The 22,026-nt window shown below is 36.5% G+C and overlaps 2 protein-coding genes across 2 annotated transcripts; both read left to right on the plus strand.

Moving 5' to 3' along the window:
- The first annotated feature begins 460 nt into the window (after positions 1-460).
- On the plus strand, positions 461-5,127 carry LOC113765900. The gene is made up of 5 exons (XM_027310143.1): positions 461-486; positions 532-626; positions 850-1,391; positions 1,889-2,078; positions 2,344-5,127. Exons 1-5 carry the CDS (start codon positions 461-463, stop codon positions 2,487-2,489), a joined length of 999 nt encoding a protein of 332 aa, XP_027165944.1. The 3' UTR covers positions 2,490-5,127.
- Positions 5,128-15,060: 9,933 nt separating this feature from the next.
- On the plus strand, positions 15,061-17,508 carry LOC113766526 (protein ROOT HAIR DEFECTIVE 3 homolog 1-like). Its single transcript, XM_027310709.1, has 6 exons — positions 15,061-15,104; positions 15,220-15,360; positions 15,467-15,533; positions 15,715-15,826; positions 15,977-16,047; positions 17,177-17,508. Exons 1-6 carry the CDS (start codon positions 15,101-15,103, stop codon positions 17,325-17,327), a joined length of 546 nt encoding a protein of 181 aa, XP_027166510.1. The 5' UTR covers positions 15,061-15,100; the 3' UTR covers positions 17,328-17,508.
- Positions 17,509-22,026: the final 4,518 nt, after the last annotated feature.

The following is a 22,026-nucleotide window of genomic DNA, read 5'->3' on the forward strand; positions in this document are numbered from 1 at the left end:
AATGAAACCTATGAGAACGCCGCAATTTATAAAGAGAAGAGTAAAATTTTTCATGACCAACAAGTCTCAAGAAAGTCATTTGTCGTTGGGCAGAAAGTTCTACTCTATCACTCGAGACTCAAGCTCTTTCCAGGTAAGTTGCGTTCACGCTGGATTGGTCCATTTGTTATTTCTAATATTTTTTATTATGGTGCAGAGGAAATCCAAAGTTTGAAGACAGAGCAGAAGTTCATGGTCAATGGTCATCGTTTGAAACCCTATTATGAAGGGTTTAATAGTGAGCAAGTAGAGGTTATATTCCTTGATGATCCAAGTGGTGGGGTCTAAACAATTGAAGGCCATGTCTAGTCAAAGACGTTAAAGAAAGGCGCTACTTGGGAGGCAACCCAAGGATTACAGTATTAGTTGTGATCATTCTTCATTACTCTGCGATTTTTCAGTTTTGATTATTTTTGTGCTGATGGACAGAAGATTAGCAGTTCCAAGGCGTGCCCACGCCTTGGAAGGGGTGCACCGGGTGTCCTGAGCAAGTGGGAGACTGGCAGTCTCAAGGCGTGCCCACGCCTTGACAAAAATTCTTTTGAGTAGCATTAAGAGGCAATGGTCAGAAGACCATGTCCTCCAAGGTGTGCGCACGCCCTCCAACCTTTCCAATAACGAAGTCAAAGGAAGAGTTCTTGACCTGGACTTACCCAACCCCACTTTTCTACTTTTTCTTTTCTTCGTCTTTTCTAGCCTCGTCACTGCCCGTTGAATTAAGCCTCTACCTTTCTATTTTCTTTGTTTAGCCCTGATTTCACTTTCTTTTTCCTCTTTTCTTGTTGGTCTGTCCGCCGCCACTGCCCATAGCACGCCGCCCACCTCACACCGCCATTATCGCCGCGTGCCGCCACCTTCCATCGCTGTCCGCCGCCGCTGCTCCCTCCTCCTCGCGCGACCCACCAGATCTGGTCACCCATGACCAAGTAGCGCGCACCAGCTCGCGCCACCCCCTCTGCCAGGCGCACGGTCCTCCCTCCAAACCCCGCGCGCACCCAGTAGCGCGGTTCTGCTCGTCGCGTCAGCTCACCCAGCTCACCCAGGCTAGCAGCAGCGCGCGCGACCCTGAGTCCGCGGCCCTAGCAGTGCGCATCCTCGAGAGACCCAGCAACCCAGCGCGCGCGACCTACCTGCGCGTCTGCTCCAGCCGCGTATTCCCACTCAGCCAGCAGCCCATCTCGCGCCCAGCCACGCCCAGCAGCAGCACAGCGCGCGCGGCCTGCCCAGTTCAACTGCCGCGCGCCTTCGTCACGCAACGCTCTAGGCGCGGCGCACCGCCCTCCGGCTCTTTTTCCCCTTCGCCGTGCATCACTTCCACGGCCTCCTCCAGCGTGGCCCAGAAATTAAAAGTGGTACCCCTATTTGTCTCTCTTGTTGAATTGGTGATTTCGACTTGGAACTGTTACTGCTGAATTTTTGCCTCCTATCGGGTTGACATACTTGTTGGTTTTTTCGGAGGACCATTTGACTGTTGACTGAAAGAGTGAAATTTCATATCTGTCTTTAATTAATTATCTGTCTTGGGTGCATCTTTGGACTCTGGAGATCTAAAGTGATACACATGGTTAGTGGTTTCCCCTCTGCTGGACATAATTGCCTGATAACTTCCTGTGTACGGTGTTGAATTGGTTTTCTAGATTTGTGTCGGGCACGTGACGCAAGTGGGGTATTTTTTATGCTTGTTAGCTTATAGCTGCTTCGGTAGAGTACTTGTGTCTCTCTTTCATTGGATTGTTGGTTGTTGACGCTTTATTTGTTGACTGTGGTCCCCCACCTCTTTTGTGTCCACCTTGCTGTTCTTATGATCAATTGCATTCATTTTTATGGGTTCTGGATGCCTCCGAAACAGGTGAAAACTGTTGGGCCGTCTGGGTCCCAACCTCGTAAGAGACGAGCCCCGGTTCAACCCCCCATTCGATCCCGTTTGGGCCTAAATAAGAGCACCATGTCTCCTGAGGAGTGGGGGGAACCGGTCACTAACCTTACAAGGGCACAACAAGACCGGTTCAATAGCTTGGTCCACTGTCCTTTTGCTCCCTGTAAGTGCTTCCATGCCCTAACCCTGGATCATTTGCGAATTGCACGAAAAGTTGAACAGTTGTTCTCGACAATAGGTTGACAAAAGTATCTAATCATTGACTACCCCACATTTGAGGAGCTGTGTTGTGAATTCTACTCTACTTTCGAGTTCATCCGAAATGAATTCATCACTTTGGATGAGCCGAAAATTATTCAATTCAGATTAAGAGACATCCAGTATAGTATGTCCATTAATGAGTTTAATCTGACTTTGGGGTTTGTCAGTGAGGATACCATTGCATCCGGAGCATATATTAACAGTGCTTGTGACTACACCAAACCGTTCTCTACTGAGTATATTGACATCTGGAGGGAGTAGTCCACGGATCGGCAACTTTACAATCCGAGTCAGTCCAATGCCTCTCATCTGAAGGACCCGGTCTTGAAGGTTATCCACAGGTTCTTGGCTCACAACTTCTCGGGGCGGAAGGATTCCTCCGGCACTCTTACCAAGGTAAAATTTTATTTTCTTTGGTGCATGCGAAACAGAGTTCAAGTTAATTTTGGATGTTGGGTAACCACTCAAATGCAATCAGTCGTTCAAAAGCGCAATAAACCGATTATTCTGGGCTCACTCATTACCCATTTGGCCATTCGATTGGGATTGCTTGACCTCGACAAAGAGCACAACTTCACTCTAGCTCGGGAAGTTGAGCCACTAGATTTGCGCAGTTTGGAGCGGATGGGGGTTATTTTCAATGTAGGAGATGTCTATCAGTTTACGCCCCTTGGCGAGGGCGAGCCACAGCCCCGGGTTCCTCTGCCTGCCCCTTCTACAGGGTCTCCACCCCATCCGGATCAGGTGGGTCCGTCCTCCTATTAGACTCCTCCTGTTTGGGAGTCCCGTTACCAAAATCTCCAGGATTCCTTCGATGAGCTAGGCACCCAGGTGGCAAGATTAGATGGCCGTCTTGCAGCGCAACAGGTCTTCGCCCGTATTCAGGCAGAGAATCAAGCGGCCTTCTTCGCTCACATCGGATTCACCCCGCCTCATCCTCCTCCACCTTAGTGTCTCGGTGCCCCCTCTCGGTAGTCAGGAAAATTTCTCTCCGTATCACCTACTACTTCATTTGTCATTTATACATTGAGGACAATGTCGATTTTAGGTATGGGGGGGAAGGTTGCTATTATTTCTTTCTACTTCCATTGTTTCCTTTTATTCAAAAAAAAAGGGGGGGAACAATCAAAAAAAAAAGTGGAAAAAAGAAGAAAAAAAAGGGGTAGTTAGTTGACTTTCTGTTTGCTATGATGAATTATACAATCATAGTACATGTGTGTGTGGTTAAATATACTAGCTGTGCATTTTGTTTTCCCTTGACACTGTTGTTGAGAGATGTTGAATATGCTGGATTTACCTGTTCCTGAAACTTTTGAGAGGTTTCGAGCCATATATGAGCATATTATTCTTGTTTGCTCTAGTTTTGTTTGATTGAATGGGTATCACACATGGTATTGGCATTTTAGAACTTGCTATTTTATACATGTCGAGACCACATTTTGTTGAATTGGATGCATTTGAAATGATAAGGGCATTTAGGATTTAACCTTCTTTAGCTATCTACAAACCACGCCCTCATCTTATCTCCCAATAGTGAACCAATTTGAGCCTTTATCCATCTTTTTGTTTGTCAACCATGTTTGAAACCCCGAGACTTTTTTTTTTTAGACTTCCTTGTGTTGTTAAGAGATGTCTGAAACTTATTGCGTATTCAAGGTGAGGGAATCAATGGTAGCAAGTGTTGGTTGGCAGATTTGATGTTGTATGGTGTTGTTTCTGTGCATCTGGGATCGGAAAAAAAAAAAGGGACATTGTTAGCAAAATGGTGAACAGCCGACTCTGGCTCTCAAGGCATGCCCACGCCTTGCAAAGGTTTCCCAAAAAAAAAAAAAAAGTGAAAGTCATCCCTTGCATAGTGGGTATAGCAAATGGAAATGCCTTGCTTGTGAAATTCCCTGGTGAAGCTTTGCGGCTGGGAAGTGAATATCGGCATTTTCTTGATACATTACACCCTACCTGTACCATTTATCCCACTTTTTGCCTAAGCCCCATTACAACCCTATGAAAGTCCCTTTGATTAGTGTATCTAGTTCACTTTGGAGTGGTGGGGATTTGATAAATGTGCAAACCTATGGTAATGGCATTCCGTGATGTTGATTTGAGCGTTCCCAGTATTTATACATTCTCTTGAAACTGATGAGTCTTACTGAGCACATCTTGTAGTTAAATTGCCTGTCCAGTACATTCTCATTTCGACGACCTTGTCGGGGTTGCGGGATGCCTGTGTTAGTATAAATTACTACATGACCTCTGCTCTCTTGGTTGTACTTTGAGCTCCGAAATGCTTGAGGGCAAGCATTGTCTAGGTGTGGAGGGATTTGATAGAGCAGTTATTTGGCACATTTTGCACTGTTATTTTGTCCTAATTTTGGCTACTTACTGTGCTAAGTATTGAGGCTTTGCTCATATTTCATATTTGTATGAATTATAGATGATTGGCGTTAAAAGTAATCTCTTGAGGCAAATTTCCAGAAGGCCCTTCATCTCAGGGCGTGACTACGCCAGAAAAGGTAGATGTTGCCGAAAAGCCGGATCCGCGGGACCAATAGCAGGAGATCCAATTAAGAAACCCGATCTACGTGGACCCGATGCGTGAGATCAGAGCCCTTGGACAAAAAGCCTTATTCCTAATGCTTTTCTCCTGCGACGACTATAAAAGAATAGAAAAGCCAGATTCACGGGGGGAATCACTACATCAGTTTTAGTTTTCTTTTTATCCTTTTTGTCAGACACCTTCCTTTGCTTTTGTTTTTCCTTCGGCAGCAAATTAGAGAGTGAGATTGATGTCAAATCAAAACAGTAGCTTTAGTTTTTCTTTTCTCAGGCGCTAGACGTCTTGCGCCCTTTTGACTTTTGACTCTTTTGCTGGACAACTTCTTCGTGGCTTTTTGCTTTGTGATTGCGGCTCCAAAACGAATGCAAAGGCAGGGCCTTCTCTGTTGTTACTGCAATTAATTCCCTTTTCCCAATTCTTCGGCTAATAATTGAATAAACTCAATTAAATCACGCGGGATTGACACGATGAGGAGTGGCTAATTTTCTCCTCTACCCAAAGGTTGACGCGAAGGCGGTCTATAATATCTGTGAGATCTAATCGAATCTTCATTATTTCTTTCAATTTGTTGCTATTCGTGCGTCTCCTGAATTAATTGTTCATGGGTATTTTATTAATTGAATATCAATGGCCGGATATTTGATTTAATTTGATAGCCTACTGTCACATTAACTAAATTGATCCGTAATTGTTCATTTAGTTGATACCTAATGACAACCACCGTAATTGACTTTATGTTGGGGAAACGTAAGATCTAACTTAAATAAACCCTCTTAGCGTGTTTATTAGTTAGGGTTGGGTTCTTCTAGTTTTAATGCAATTGGGTAATTAAATTCCTACGGTCGTACCTAGAGTTGTTATCTGGTTAGAGAAGCAGTCAATGGTCGTACCTTGACTGTCGAAAAAGTAAGGAAGAACTAGTTGTCAGAACTTGTTGATAACTATAACCAACCTAGTGATGAATGGATGAAGTATCTTTGCATCGATGATCATTTAATTGGACCGTGCCTGAGTAGTTGATCCTTTGGGTAGAATTTTATTAATTGCTTTTTTCAGAAAATTGTACTTGTTGAATTAGCTCTTGAATTTTATTTTATTTTCATTTTCATTTTCATCCCATTAATCATCCCCCAATTTCGTTCTATTGACTTGGAAAGAAATAATTTCCTACCCGCTCCCTGTGGAATCGACCCTACTTGCCATTGTACGCAAAAATTAATATTTTATTAGACAAATCTGGTATATCAGATCAAGCAAACTCTTCGAGAACAGGGTGAATCAAACCCATTGCACACCTAGGGTCCCTGCTCCAGTACTTGGATTTGTTCTATAATTAATTGTGGTGGTAATTAGGACTTTTTAGTAATTATTATTGCACAGGTTCGACACCTGTCAATTTCCTAGGGTATACTTCATCTAAAGAGTAAATCGTACCTCAAATTCTATTATCATTAAATATTATAAAAATCTCTTATTTCACAATATTCTATCCAGCCTCATTCCCATTTTCTAAAATCACTAATATTACAAATATCATTCAACATACATCTAGATCGCATAACCTAAATTTTGATAACATTAAAACTCACATGAATCTCTTATTTCCTTTAATCCTCTTTTTCTTTTCATCTCATTTCAATTCTCAAAACCCCTAATACCTCAAAAACCATTTCACATACGTCCGGACCATATAACCTAAGCTCTGATACCATTAAAAATGTCACGCCCCGAGCCCGCACGTGCCCGTCACATGACACCTGGCATACTCCCAAGTCCCACTCAAGAATACAAGGCTACATTAACTAGTTTAACTTTAAAGGTACTAAATAAAGTGCGGTACAAATCACATATAAAAGAAAGCCTACGAATATTCAAGACGTTCGTACATTTATTCTCTAATTGAAACAGCGGAAACAAAAGTAAATAAGGCTAACAACTAGGAGTAGCTAGCCTGCCAACTTCTATTCATCTGAACTAATAAAAGTCATCCTCAGGGTCTTCTACGTAAACCAATTCATACTTTTCAGAATCTGCAAAAATGGTAAGAAGTGGGTTGAGCGATACATCGCTCAGTAGGTAATATTTATCCCTTTGTTGGGCCATGCACTCTTCATTTTATAGATACATATATAGATACAATCAAATCATTGCACCTTGTTTACGTTCAAAATTAGGAAGGTAACGTCGTTTATAAAACAATCAGTAGTAAGAAATGACAAGCAGTTCAAAAGGCCTCTTATTGATAATTATACATGAGAAATTGTAATGTCATAAATCACTTTATAACAATTCATAAGTCTCTTCATATCCATTCATAAATGATCCTGTAAAACGTTGCATATCAGTTCATAGATCATTTCAAATCAGCTCATAAGTCTCATTTCAAATCAGCTCATAAATCATTCCATATCAGCTCATAGCAAGTACATGCAATGACCGGCTACTGAGTATTCAGCCTAGAGATTAAACCCCTTTTAGGTGGGCGACCAATAGATTTCGCGACTATCGATTGATCTCATTTCATTCTTGGGTCAATCGGCCGGACTTTATACCAGACTACCATGGCGATTAGACAGGACTATAGCCCCTACCGTCTATTCCATGACTGCTCTGAGCTTTACTAGTCAAAACTCATTTCATATATCATATACATAAATCTTTGCTTTCATAAAAGATTCAGCTCATCTTGTATATAAGAACATATCAAAACATTTCAAATAAGTCACATGGCCCCTTTTTGTATAGTAAAATATAGCTTTCATAAGTATCCAAGTAAAGCATTTAATCAAACACCTTTCGAGTCAACGCAACAAAATGGGATTGAAAACAAGAATTTCATTTTGCACATTTGAAATCTCAGAAGAGTAAGTACCACCTACCTTTGTTTAGCTGCTCGAATGGAACTACCTTAGGTCTCTTAACTGGTACCGTACCTATCAATGCATATGTTTCCTAATTAGTTGTTATTTTTCTATAAGTACATAGTATACAACTCTGAGTAAGTCGAAGATTCATGTCTAGGCTATTATATGAGCCCTAATAGCGTTCCCCTCAAATTGAACGATCTCTATTTTTGGAAAGTTTCCTAATTTGGAAAGTTTCTATTTTTAGAAAGTTTCTTAATTGAGAAGGTTCTCCTATTTGTAACATTTCCTAATTTAAAAGCAGGTAATTATTTATTATTATCATTATTATTAATGTTCTCGTCAACCTTATTATTTATTATTATTATTGTTATCCTTATGGTATTTTTACTAGCATTATTATTATTATTATTATTATTATTATTATTATTATTATTATTATTATTATTATTGCGGTTTTAAACATTTCGCTTAACAATTTAGCACTTATCTTACATCGTCTAATTTGACTTAATACAACTAGATTAAGATGTTTTAGGTCTCCATTAAAATATCTTACACGTAATTTAACTAAGTATAACTTTACATGACTAACCTTTCCATTCTAACAATTGCCTTAAATTGAGTCTTGAATTTCTAATATTCACGATATACTATAAAAATGGACTAGTTATATTTAAAATTTATTTATTAAACACTTACTAAATTTTTATACTATAGTTTGGTTCAAGTTTAAATTGCCTCCCTTTTTGCATATTTATTTTTATTATTATTATATTTTTTTTATTTCGGGTAAAGGCCAACCATGGCTGACCATGGTCGCCAGAGGGTCTGGCGACCCCAAATCCCCGGCCAACCAAAATTGCTCCATTGTCGCCAGCACTTGCTGGCGACATCATCTCATCTTCCCTTTTTTTTTTTTTTTGGTCTTTCGGTCAACCTTTGGAATTCTTCCTGTGGCGTTGCTTCTGCAACGCCTGACCGAAACAGAGCAACAGCAGCCGCCGCTACTCTTCCCTTTCCTTTTTTTTTTTTTTTTAAACAGATTCATACGCCTTAAAATCTTAAGATTAAAATCAACTCTTTTATTTCTATTAACCCCGATACGAATCTTATCAAAACATATATATCTATCCCTACAAAGCAACAATACATGTCCATAACATTTCTAGAACAATTAATACATCTACTAAAACTAAAAAGAGAAGTTTTCTTGTGTGAACTCGAGACTTACAGGGTTAGGTGCCTAGTCGTCGGATCGATTGACGATGCTGCCTGCTTCTCCTTCTCTCCTCTCTGACGGCTTTCTCTCCTTTCTGACGGCTCTTGCTCTAGGGAGGCAGACGAAAGAAAAGTAAGGCTAGGGTTATTTTCCTGTCTAGGGTTTTAATGAAATCCTAAACCTAGCACTACTTATCAATAGGTGGCTTGGGTAAGAGTTTTACTTTATTAGAGCCCATTAACCCATCCTACAGTTACTTTATTTTATTTCCCCTTTTTTTTTACATAGCAACTTTATCCTTTTTAATTAGTTGAGAAAATAAAATGATAAAGATAAAGTAGTAAAATTGGGCCAACAGTCGTGGGTTTCACAAAATCATTTCAAGGTGAGACGGAAATGTTCTTCTTTTTAGTATGGTTTTACTTCATTTAGTATGCAACCGCTGGCAAAATTGCAACAATCTTTTTTTTAAAAAAAAATTGTAACAATCTTGAACAATACACTATCGCTATAGAACTGTGAAAAGAAATGTTAAAAAGTTTAGTAGATTCTTTAATACTCCCTGTTTTTGGAAGTGAGCCATGTTGTAAACAGTGTTTTAAAAACCGGATTGGACAGGCCGGTTCGACCGGTCGGACCGCGAACCGGCCTTGGCTCCGGTCCGATTCATGCTTTGGGTTGATTATACTTAAAAATCGGTTCGAACCGTGCAAATTGAACTGTTGAACCAGCAGTTTTTTTGTTTTTGTCTATTAAATTGAAAAAAAAATTTTTAAAAAGAATATGTTTTCCTTAATCCTAAAAACTAATTATTAAACGCCACATTCACTCACTTTCTTCTTATTTTTTGCTTCTTATCAAGTTTATATTTTTATTTTGTAATTTCTTGACTTCCTCCAAACTCAAAACTTCTTTTTTTTTTAAGTTGCAATATCTAAATATCAAAAACTTGAATCAAAATTTAAACTCACAATGTCTAATTCTCATAGACGTAAATTTTGTATAATTTCAAAATATTGTGGTATTTTTGAATTGGATTTAACATTATTTTTTTGGTACATTCAATTAAGATTGAAATGAAATTTATTTGTTTCAACTTATAATTTAAAAAATTTATTTGTGAAAATCCAACTTCTTTGAAAGTATTAAAATTTTCATTTTATAAAGTCTTAAATTAGTCCAATGCATGTCTTATTTTGTGCATATATATTTATATAAATTATTTTAAAAAAAATTCATTGAACCAGGATTGAACCGGTCCGACCGATTAAATTTTAATCTGAACACCTCACCAGTTCAATTAACGGTCCGAATTTTAAAACATTGGTTGTAAATGCTTTGTTGCTGGTGGTTGCTCAGGTCAAAGTGGTGGCATTGTCGAATTATGAGTACCAGGAAGAGCAATTTAACAATGAGGTATGTGATTTTTCCAAACTATAGTAGGCGGATAACAATTTTAAACATGACTACCTAACTTGGTATACAATGAATTGTGTTGGGACAGGAGACACTTTGCTTTAAAAAATTAAAAAATTAAAAAATATATATGAAAAATATAAAATATTAGTGTATCTTTTTTTGTGATGTGATATATGAGTAATAAAAAAATGATTGAGAATATACAAAAGTGATTTAAAATATATTTATTATGCAATTAAAATAAAATATAAAAAAAACTTGAGTATCCAAACAAACATCTATGAAAATTTATGTCAATACTGAATGGCTATGGCCACTCTGCTTGTCCTTCAACTACGAGTTCACTTTAAAACATAAGTAAAAGTCTAAAGCTCTTCGACTACACTGCGATCTCTCTTTGTTTCCCTTTTTTTCCCCCTATTTTGGTCTCACGTTATAATAAGGGATAATCTCAGAAACCTCCCTTGATGTTTTTTACTATTTCAAAAAGCTCCCCTCTAATTTAAAAAATTACGCTTACCTTCTCTATGATTGGCATTTCAGTAACAATATAGATCCAGTATGCTAAATTTGTCCTCGAAAATCCTAAAATAACCCTTCGTTACTTAGAAGGGGGAAAAACTCACTAATAAATTTCTTTCATGTTACAACTATTATAAACGACATAATCACAATTCTAATGAATTCAATAAACCATTTCAATTTAATCCTCATATTCTCACAATTTGACAGCCTACGAATGCCCTCCCAAACTTCCCATGCAAATCAACCGTGACAATTAACGTTTGCATTCAACCTAATCTTTAGTCTCAATTTTTTTTTTTTTTGCGTAAATTCAGTGTTTGAATTGACCAATGTCACTATCCAAACTCAATCTAAATGGTTGCAATCTTGTTGATGCTAAAATAGTCTAACCCACCAAGAATACCAACACGGAGTAACCAAAAACAACACTAGAAACCATACCCCATGTGTTTAGGCAAATTTGATTGTAGTTATTATATCCCAAAATTCTTTTTTACACAGTTGACATAATAACATAACCTTTCTCAATCCATGTTTCCATTTTAGTTATTACTTTTATTTTCTTGTCTGTACTTTGTATCACTACCATCCTTTTTACCTTCACTTAGTTTAACAACAAATATGATCCGGCAACTTGTTATTTGGCAATTTCAATTCAATAATATTTACAAAAAAGGAAAACAAAAAAAGGGGGAGAAAGGATCTATTTTCATAATAATAAGGATTCGAAAAGTATTAGATGGTTTGTAGATAGCAATTACTGAAAAATAGTGGTAGGACATAGAGTTGGAGAGAGAGAGAGAGAATAAGAGTTTATTTTGTGTGGTAGCTATTGCTTTAGAATGAAAAGCTAGTTCTAGTTGTATTTTGTAGGAATTATTTATAAGTGAAGGATATTATAATCATTTTACCACATGAAGGGAGTGTAATTATTCAAATTCGAAGGGAAGCGAGTGAAATTGTCATAAACCTCAGGGGAGATTTTTGAAATTATCCCTTATAATAAACATAGATCTATATACTTCTCAAGCATTTAGATCCTTAAATATTATGTGGTTTGCCATGGAGATATCAAGCTTATAATGTTTTTCTTCCTTTCTTTTTCTTTCTTAAATTATACGATGATTTGCAGATTTCTTAAGCATTTATATCTATCAAAATGTGGCTTGCCTTGTTAAATATCTAACCGTGTCTATGTATTTCTTTCTTTCTTGTTTGCATTTTTTTTCTTTTTCCTCTTTTGAACGGGAAGGTGGCTAAGCTAAAAGGCCAAATTATACCTTTTTCTATGTATGGTGAACATGCCACACAAAGGATTGCAGCTTCTGATTTTGGTCAATACGCGAGAAAGATATGGGGCGAAATTAGGGAGGATAAGGAGCTTGACTTACCAGGATACAGAGTAAAAGCGTGAAATTCCATTATCAAGATATACACGACTAACTTTACCTAGAAAGATATATACAACTATCTTCATTTATTTTAATTTCCTTAGAACCTAATTCTCTTCCAAATTAACTTGTAGACCGTGATTGCTGAATTCCGTTGTAAGCAAATTATTGAAGAGAAGGAAGATAATTTACTTGCCTTTTCAAGGCTTCTGCTTCTGCTTGCTAATCTGGAAGTAACAATTTTGGTATTTGTTTTTTCTTTATTTGAAAATGGATCCAGACCTGGCTTCAAATAAAGAAAGATGTAGAGTCTGGCATGGTGGTACAAGACTTTGGAGAGAAAGTCAATTCACTTGTTCGCACTTGTTTGGGGGAGTGAGTATCTATCGATTCCTTGCTGTACTCAAGTTTTAATAAAATTGGCACTGTAAACATTACGGTTACAGTGGTCTGAGCAGAGAAAGCTACATAATATTTGGACAAGGATGCAAGTATTGTTGATTTTAAGTGAAAAAACTTAATTTTAATTGGTGAACTGTACTAAAATTTCCAGTTAATATCATCTCTTCTTTTTTTTTTTCTTTTTTTTTTCAAGAATCTGGATAGTCATTCGCAACTGAACTTTTAAAAATGTCGAAATTACATTTATAAATATATGCACACTAACTCCGTATGATTTTTATATTTTATCATATAACCCTCTTATGATTTGATACTTTACTATATAACCCCCTTATAATTTTCAAAATATACACATAACCCCCCTTGGTTAATAAATAATTTTCAACTTTACATAAGGGTATTTTTTATATTTTAGGTGATTCCGTTACGAATGATTATTTTCATCATTTTAATACTTTAATCCAAATCATGAGGGGATTACGTATGACTTTTGAAACTATAGAGGGGTTATATAAAAAAATACTAAACCATAGGGAGATAAAGTGTAATTTGCCCTGTATTTATTGAATGTTATGAGAGGCCTCAAGGTGCCCTCTGATAATTCCCAAAAGAAATGCTGAAGCATATGTGTTGATCTGTAGAACAATGAACTCGATAAAGTTGATTTGAGCACCATGCAAAGTTTCTTTTCAAGAATAGATAGCTATATACGTGGTTTCGCAACTTTCAAGATTATCAACAACTTAAATTTCGAATACAACTTAAACAACCGCCAGTCTTGTCGCGTTAATTACTGGTTTTTTACGTTCCATTAGTACGTAAGTGAAGTCTCCAAAACAAACATGCATGTCTATCTGAAATGTTTTCGCACGATTACTCACCAGGTAATGGTCTAATTCCTGTTCAGAGACAGACAATATCTAACTGAATTCATTTTCTCCGAGGTTTCAGGATACCAATCCGCAAGGTCGGGACGAACTTCGCATGAAAGCTGCCTCCTTAGGGCTTGATCTGTCTAGTGCGGTCATCAAAGCTTTCGATTCACACTTCTCTGCAAATCAATCCGTCTTTCGAGCTGCCACAACCAGCACAACTCCACAACCTTCGTCTTCGGCCTCTACTGGATTTCGCAGGATTCCAAGAATGCCGTCCACTAACCAGATGAATGTTGACTACTCACAACTGATGTCGGCTGTCTCACAAATATTGAATCACAGATAAATGGTAAGAGATGGAGTGTTTGCCATTAATTTCTTGGATTTGCAGCAGAGGTTGATCTTAAGGTTGTCTTCAACGCATACGCGAGTATTAGCTACAATTTAAGGTTTGTCTTTCATATGAGCATTAGCTATGATGATTGGTTACTACCCACAATTTCATGTGACAATAAAGATTTGGTATGTAATAACCTGTTGAGCTTATTGCTTGGGTTTATTAGTTAGGCTCGACGAGACCAAACGCAATACAAAGGAAATATCACACCTGTTGGCTTGTAATCGACCTGTCCTAATTCATACATGTGAACATTAAACATATGAACTATTTGAAATTGATATTATTATTTGGGTCGGGCCTATTTCTGATTGAATCTAATTTGGCCCAAGCCCAGCCCCCTTTTTTTTTTTTGTTTGGATCAAACGTCAACAAACTATATTTACACCTATTCTTACTTCTACATTGTGGGAATGGATAGTTTTATGTGGATCATTGAAAATAGGAGGGAACTAAACAACCTCTTGACTAAACAACCTCTTGACTAAACAAGTGCCTCTTCTACATTGTGGGAATGGATAGTTTTATGTGGATCATTGAAAATAGGAGGGAACTAAACAACCTCTTGACTAAACAACCTCTTGACTAAACAAGTGCCTTATGGCACTGATTTAAAGAAATCACATATTAGTGACAATTGATAGGAGACAAAGGTCGAACTGGTGACCTCCTATCCTACAACGACCTTAAGTGCCTTTGTAGTGGCCAATAGTTCAAGAGCCATTGACTAGTTATGCACTAACTTTAGACCCTATTAATTATTTTTTTCTCACACAACAAATAGTTTTTATAAGCCAAACATACTCATTTTTTCTTTCTTCTTTTATTATGGTGCTATGAGCCAAACACATTTATGTTCTATTTTTCTTTAAAAACAAACAAGTATTCTCTGTAGTTCATAACGAAGAACGAAAACAGAAAAACACAAAGTTAACCAAATGCCCCCATAAGGTCTTTGATATGTAAAAAAGTTGTTCTTAGCATGGAATTTACAAATGTTACTAAAATTTTATATATGTCCCAAGCACTTATTGCTCGTCCTCCTAAAACTTGAGCCAACCTACACACGTGTGCTTCAAGAAGCTGGGCATGCAACACTCATAGTTTGCACCTACCCTAGAGCGTTACATTTTTTTATATAAAAAGTCTTGTGAAATCACCCACAACTTTCCACCCTTTTGGAAACCAGGGATTGTAACAACCCAAACCGCTCTCAGCATCATCTCGCACCATTTCTACTTCCTTCCACAAATTCCATCCTCTCATCTTGTCTACATGGGTAAGTTCTTGATTCACAGGATGGCGATTCTTTCATCTATTTATGGTTTTTTTTTTTTTTGCCCCTTTATCAGCTTATTTTGCATGACTACCTAAAAGGTGAATATTTTCTTCAGCACAACAAGTTGAGGGCAACCATCCAACTCTGCTCATAGATGAAGATGGAAATTTCAACTCAAAATTTGTAGATGATCTGAAACTGGCTGCCGTGAGCCGTCCCGTTGCTGTTGTCTCCGTCTTTGGCGTGCAAAGTACCGGTAATACATATTTTAGTTGGTGCATCTCAAGTTGTTATTACAAATTTCCATCCAAGTCAAAATCTGTGATTTGGGACCAATTACCAGCAAGTTTTGATTTATGCAGGAAAGAGCACACTAATGAATTCTCTGCACTCTACTAAATTCAAAGTGATGGATGCCAGCCAGGGAATGTATGAAGACCTTATTCAATTTTAAATAACACTAGAGTTCTTTCTTTTTAGTTAGTAACAATGACAAATTTCATGCTTAATTATATAATCCATGTACAAGATCTCTCTCTCCCTCCCCTTCTCTTTTAACTTCTTGTGTGTTCTTTTTGTTCTGGGGGGTTACTTTTAATTACCTCATTAGGCATCAAACGACAAAAGGTATTTGGGTGGCAAAATGCCCATTACCAAATCCAAATGGTGGCCATGAAATCCTCGCTATTGATACGGAAGGAAGTGATGGATCAGAGCGAGAGGTAGTTTTCAAATTTATTGTCTTCAAATGACAAAGTTGACATGTCTTAGGAAACCGTACCTTAATTACTGTAAAGAGTACTTTGCTAGTTAAATTGTCCAAATTAGATTGACTTCACTTTCTGATTCAGTTTTCCTGTGTCTTTTTCCAGGATGATACGAAGTTTGAGAAACAAACTGCACTATTTTGCTTGGCTGTTTCAAACACCGTCATAGTCAACATGTAAGCTTGGTTTTGAGGCGCCACAACTCCATAACCTTTAAATATAAGTAGTACAATGTCAAAAAGTCTTGTCTTTTCCTTCTCATGATGTCCCTAAATTTGAGAAATGATAAACAACTTTTAAAGTTAAAGTTAATCAAGTAGAATTATTGAAATTCCAAAGAGATAAGCATCCAAAAGGGTATAGTTCAAACAATTCATCTATCACTTCTCCCTTTTTTTTTCCTTGTTAAGGTCAATAAATAAAGCAATTTGGTAGTAGATTGGTCTGGATTGATATACACTTTACCATAAGCTAGACGGTTCACATGTATTTTTGAGAGAAATACATACTTCCATTGGTTATCCAGAATAGAAGGACAATTTTTACTCTTATATATAGGGTAAATTACTTATAACCCCTGTGATTTTACTTAATGTCAAATAACCTTCCTAAGGTTTCAAATTAATCACATAACCCCCTATGAATTTACGTAAAGTGAAAAACTGACAGAATGCACAATCAGTTACGGCATTTATACCAAACGCGCTCTAAAAGTACATGTGATAAAATCTTAATCTCCATGTAAATACCTTTTAATTTGTATATATATTCACTTTATTTCCTTGTAATTTTTGCATTTATCCATGTAATCTTTTTATACTTTTATACAAGATAGTTGAGCTATTAACCAATTTAACATTTAAGTAAGGACACTATTGGTATTTCAATTAAAGATGTTACATTGGCTATTTTTCATCAAATTTCCATTTTAAATAAAATCATAGGGGCGCGAAGTAAATATTTTGAAACATTAGGAGGGTCATATGGCAATAGGAAAAACCACATGAGGTTATATGTAATTTACCCTTATATATATCGCCTCTCTTACCAACCAGGATGACACTTGTCTCTATTTTTTTTTTTAAATGAAGTCAACTCCACATTTTTAACATTTTCAGTACGCAAAATTTCAAGGTATCAAGGTATCATATATGTTCATACTTTTAAATTAGTAATTCAATTTCATTAAATGCAGCTGAAGTTGTTAATTTTTGTGTATATATATTCTCCTTAAAATCTACTCATCGAAGGAGGTACTTCATACTTCATACAGCATATTAAGTCAACTTTTTATTAATCAAACAGGAAGTGTTATACTGTTAATCTTAATAATGGAGGGAATCGGCCACTCTTACGAACTGTATTTGAGGTAAGCAATTTTCATGGCTCAATAATTCGTTGGTGCTTGTGGTATAGTATTATCTCTATAACACTGTACTCCTCAGGTACTGATTAGAAAATTTTGTACTCCACGTAAAGTGAATCTAGTGTTTGTTCTCCGTGACAAAAACAAGGTATAGATTATTAATTCTTTTTCTATTTCCTTGATATTCCGTTGATTAATGAACTAGTGCTTAATCACAACAATTCATCTTATAAATTGTTTGAATCTAGTGCCCTCTGCATAAGTTGGAAGAACAGTTGAAAGAAGCAATGTATAAGGTAAAAATCATCTGTGGTTGTTGTAAATTCTCGTGATATCGTGGTATTGATGTTTTATATATTATTGTAGATATGGGAAGGAATGAAGAAGCCCGAAGCACTGCTGAATGCTTCACTAGAAGATTTCTTCAATGTAAGAGCTGCAACTTCTAATAATCTTTGCCCATCTTTTTTCCCTCTTTTGGCTCTGAATTCTGTTCTTTATTTTGTGTAAACTAGAGGACGAAAACAAGAAAGAAACAAAAGCAGAAATCAAATAAACCTAGAGCATGAAACTTGTATGGTTTTTCTCAAGTATACTTTATCCTCCAAATCTTGAGTCGATCTACAACATGAAATGAGCACCAAAGTGATATAATTAAAACAAAATCCGAAAATAAATGACTGAATAAAACAAAATCAAAATTTGAGAACTTATATCAAAATCGTACTCGGTATATATTGTGTGATTTATCGACTTGTGATTGCTCAGATTAAAGTGGTAGCACTATCGAATTTTGAAGACAAGCCAGAACAGTTTGAAAATGAGGTACTTATACTTCCAATACTCCATTCTCTCTTCTCTTAGAGTACGAATATGGTGTTTACTGTACCTCACATACTAGTCTATCGATGTGTGTGGTCTGCCTTTTTTATGTTATTATTATTATTTGGCGATTTTTAGTCATGGTTAACCTTTTCGTCTTTTTTTTTCAATAAAATTTGATATTCCATTGAGAAGGTTGCTGGTCTGAGAGAATGGATTATCTCCATTTCTACATCTGGTGAAGGTGCTACAGGGAATACACCAGCTTCGGGTTTTGCTGATTATGCAAAGAAAATCTGGGACCAAATTAAGGAGAACAAGGACCTTGACTTACCTCGTTACCGAGTAAAACCATTAATGAATTGATTATCAAGTTACTGTAGTACCAGTCTTGTATACTGTTTTCAGTTTTCTTGCAATGTTAATTAATATTCTGTTTTCAATTAATTGGTAGATCATGGTTGCTGAAATACGCTGTAACAAAATCGCTGAAGAGAAGTCTAAGAGGTTTTACGATGATAGGGTAACAACCATACCATTCTTGGTTTTGATTTGGATTTCACAGGACATAAATATATATATATATATATATGTGTGTGTGTATGTATGTATGCTTGACCATAATAATTAATTACTGTAATTTCGTTGAAAATGGCTCCTAGTCCTGGCTTCAAATTGAGAGGGATGCAATCTCAGGTGCAGTACAAGGCTTTGGCGCTAAAGTCAGTCCAATAATTGGCATTTATCTGTCTCAGCAAGTGTGCCTTACAAAATCCTTAGGATTCTCAAGTTTTTAGAATTGATGCTCTTTATTGTAATACTGATGCTATATTCGTTTTACGCATTTCTCAATCACCATTTTACCTTAAATACATCAAGGCCTAAAAGATACTATAGTAACTTTTTCCCAAAAAACTCTCTAGAAAATGTAATCCAAACTATTATTCTATGTGCATGGTGTGATTGTAAATCTCACAAAGAAACTCGTACAAAAAAAAAAAATCCTTTGCATTGCTGATTGTGTCCTCATATTTTTCGATAATTTGGATAGTTAAATCTATCAAGAGGTTATTGATGATTGTTCAAAGCTTTTATCCAGGTATGATGAGGAAGCTCAACACTATGATGAGACCAAAAGGGACGCAAGCAGGAAGCAGCTAATTGAAAACATCATGAAGGTACCCTACGAATTGTTAACCTTTTCTTACTTATTTTGCAATTCTTTTGGAGCACCGCACCATAACAACTATTTAATTAAATATCTTCATGCAAGAATCTGCCAATTTGGTTCTCTTTTCTCAAAAGGTAAAAATGCAGTTGCTAGTAAAATGGGATAACTTTACAAACCTCCCTTGAGAACTCTACCAATTTCACTTATGAGTATTTTTTAAGTTTCGATGCTAGACTTACCCGCCTTATCTTTGAATTTTTATAGTAACAAAGTCAGCTAGCCCATGTAAACAGAAGCGACATAAAAGTTTAAAAGGAAATGCTAAAAAGTATGTCTATTACTAGTTAACTTATTCCTACATGCGCGGTCTATAAAATGATGAAGTTGCACGAAAGTAAACTATGCAATGCTATAAAATCATAAACTTTAAGTTTATGAATCAATGAAGAGCGTTACAATGACATATTAGTGAAGCTAAATTTGATCTACAACTATTATTCATTGATTGAAAATACAACTCTATATTATTTGTTCACCGCTAAATTTGTATATTCATTGCTTAAAGAGTTTGTTAGGATCCAAGCGCGGAATAAACAACTATTGAGATATCAAGTGCACAACAATTTAATGACAAACAAGTCACAAGCATGAAAGATAAACGACACACAATATTTAACGTGGTTCGACTCCACCATTGAGCCTATGTCTACGGAGAGAAAATCCGTTTTTTATTATGAGAGGAAAATTCTATACGAAAATACAACTTGAATCCAAACTCAATCCTTATATATCATATTTCATCTTCCAAAAACTCTCTCTCAATACCCCATGTATAAGGCTACATATCGCTCTTGTGTGTCCCTTGTGTAGTATGTCAACCCACCTATTTATAGATAACACTATTTGGCCAAAACCCATATAACAATAAGAAATCAATTCTAATTTCTAGACTTGTACAGAACAGGAAATAACTTCTAATTTTAAATAAAATAGGAAATTCCTTGGCTACTATTTCAAGTAACTAAAACCAATTAGAAAACTAATTACTTCCACACAAAACAAAAAACCTACTTAGGAGAAATTAAACTAATTTCCTAACAAATCTCCACCTTGGCGAAAATTTTTTTTAACAACCATTTGTCTTCAACTACCAAATAATATGGTATCGAACTACACACCCGAATCAATACAGTTCTGACAACAAACTGATTCAATTGACAACCGAACATGTGTAGTTACCCTGAATTTAACCTCCAGTTGACTCGTGAGAAGGTGTCTCAATTCACCATCTCCCTTTGCAGGATTTTTTCTTACTACCACTTGCAACTCGGGATCCCCTTCTGTGAGCTCTACCCCTAATCATTGAGGCGACCAAGTGGTAAAACCACAATACTTCTTCTCATTCTCAGGACTGTCTCGTCACGTGTGGTTTCCAAGACTTCACCTAAAACAAAAAACTCATAACTGTCAGAGTCTTTTAGCACATGAAAATTAGATCTCTTTGTTTCTTTGGGACACGTGCCACACTACCTAAAAAACATAATCAAAATGTAAAATTCACTGAGATGAAGTATCAATCATTGAAGGTGTGACAAAGTTTCCACCGATTCACGTCCAAAATCAACATTGAACTCCATCTTTTCCTTGACCCATGAATCACCTACTTAAATTCACTATCAAGTATCTCCATACTTTTCGACTTCCTATCCTTCACCATCAATGCTTTTGCCAAGCCATTGAAAATAAGGATATCACTCATTAAATTGTTCAATTAGTAACATCTACCAATCCACTTGATCTCAATAGTTAAATAGGATCCAACTTTAAACAACCAAACTCTTGATCCAACCATTCAGTTTGTTGGGATTCAAGGGCTTGTAAGCAATCTAGTCTCGCAACCAAACTCTGATACCACTTGTTAGGATCCAAGCATGGAATAAATAACTATTGAAATATCAAGTGCATAACAATTTAATGACAAACAAGCCACAAGCATGAAAGATAAATGACATGTCGCCCAAGAACCCTATACAAGAATACAATTTGAATACAATTTGAAAATCTGTTCATTATTATGAGAGGAAAACCCTATACAAGAATACAATTTGAATTCAAACCCAACCCTTGTATATCATCTTTCATCTCCCAAGAATCCTCTCTCACCACCCCATATATAAGGTTACATGTCGCTCTTGTGTGCCCTGTGTGTCCCTTGTGTAGTATGCCAACTTAACTATATTTATAGATAACATTATTTGGCTAAAATCCAAATAACAATAAAAAATCAATTCTAATTTCTAGACTTGTACAGAATAGAAAATAACTTCTAATCCTAAACATAATAGGAAATTCCTTGGCTACTACTTCAAGTAACTAAAACGAATTAGAAAACTTTTTACTTTCATACAAAACAAGAAACCAACCTAAAAGAAATTAAGCCAATTTCCTAACAGAGTTCAAAATGCTTTAGGCTGTTAAGCCAACCTACCTTTCTGTGGTGGAACATTTGAGGCATGAAATTCTAGAAAAATTCGAGCAAGCAGCCGTGGATGAGTTAAAGAAAAACGGAGTACTCGTGGCTATGACGACCCACAAATACATCATTGAATTCAAGAACCAGCTCAAAGGTATCATTACTAGTGAACTGCATAATCATACATCACCTTTGAGTCCTTTATGATTTACTCCACGGTTCAGATATGCCCCAATTTACATTGAAATTTCATGTATAACTTTGTCTTTTTAGATGCTGTTGTCAAACAAGCAAACTGGAACCAAGATACAGAACCATTGGCC

Source organism: Coffea eugenioides, chromosome 3 (genome assembly GCF_003713205.1).
Source record: "Coffea eugenioides isolate CCC68of chromosome 3, Ceug_1.0, whole genome shotgun sequence".
Classification (NCBI taxonomy): Eukaryota; Viridiplantae; Streptophyta; class Magnoliopsida; order Gentianales; family Rubiaceae; genus Coffea; species Coffea eugenioides.

What these genes read in the sequence shown, in the direction of transcription:
- LOC113766526 (XM_027310709.1), top strand. An exon ending in CTTTGGCGTGCAAAGTACCG is followed by an intron (nt 15,361 to 15,466) that starts GTAATACATATT and finishes TGATTTATGCAG; the next exon opens with GAAAGAGCACACTAATGAAT. An exon ending in GTGATGGATCAGAGCGAGAG is followed by an intron (nt 15,827 to 15,976) that starts GTAGTTTTCAAA and finishes GTCTTTTTCCAG; the next exon opens with GATGATACGAAGTTTGAGAA.
- LOC113765900 (XM_027310143.1), top strand. Translation starts at nt 461, where the DNA reads ATGGACAGAAGATTAGCAGTTCCAAG. An exon ending in AGAAGATTAGCAGTTCCAAG is followed by an intron (nt 487 to 531) that starts GCGTGCCCACGC and finishes GTCCTGAGCAAG; the next exon opens with TGGGAGACTGGCAGTCTCAA. An exon ending in AGAAGACCATGTCCTCCAAG is followed by an intron (nt 627 to 849) that starts GTGTGCGCACGC and finishes CACTGCCCATAG; the next exon opens with CACGCCGCCCACCTCACACC.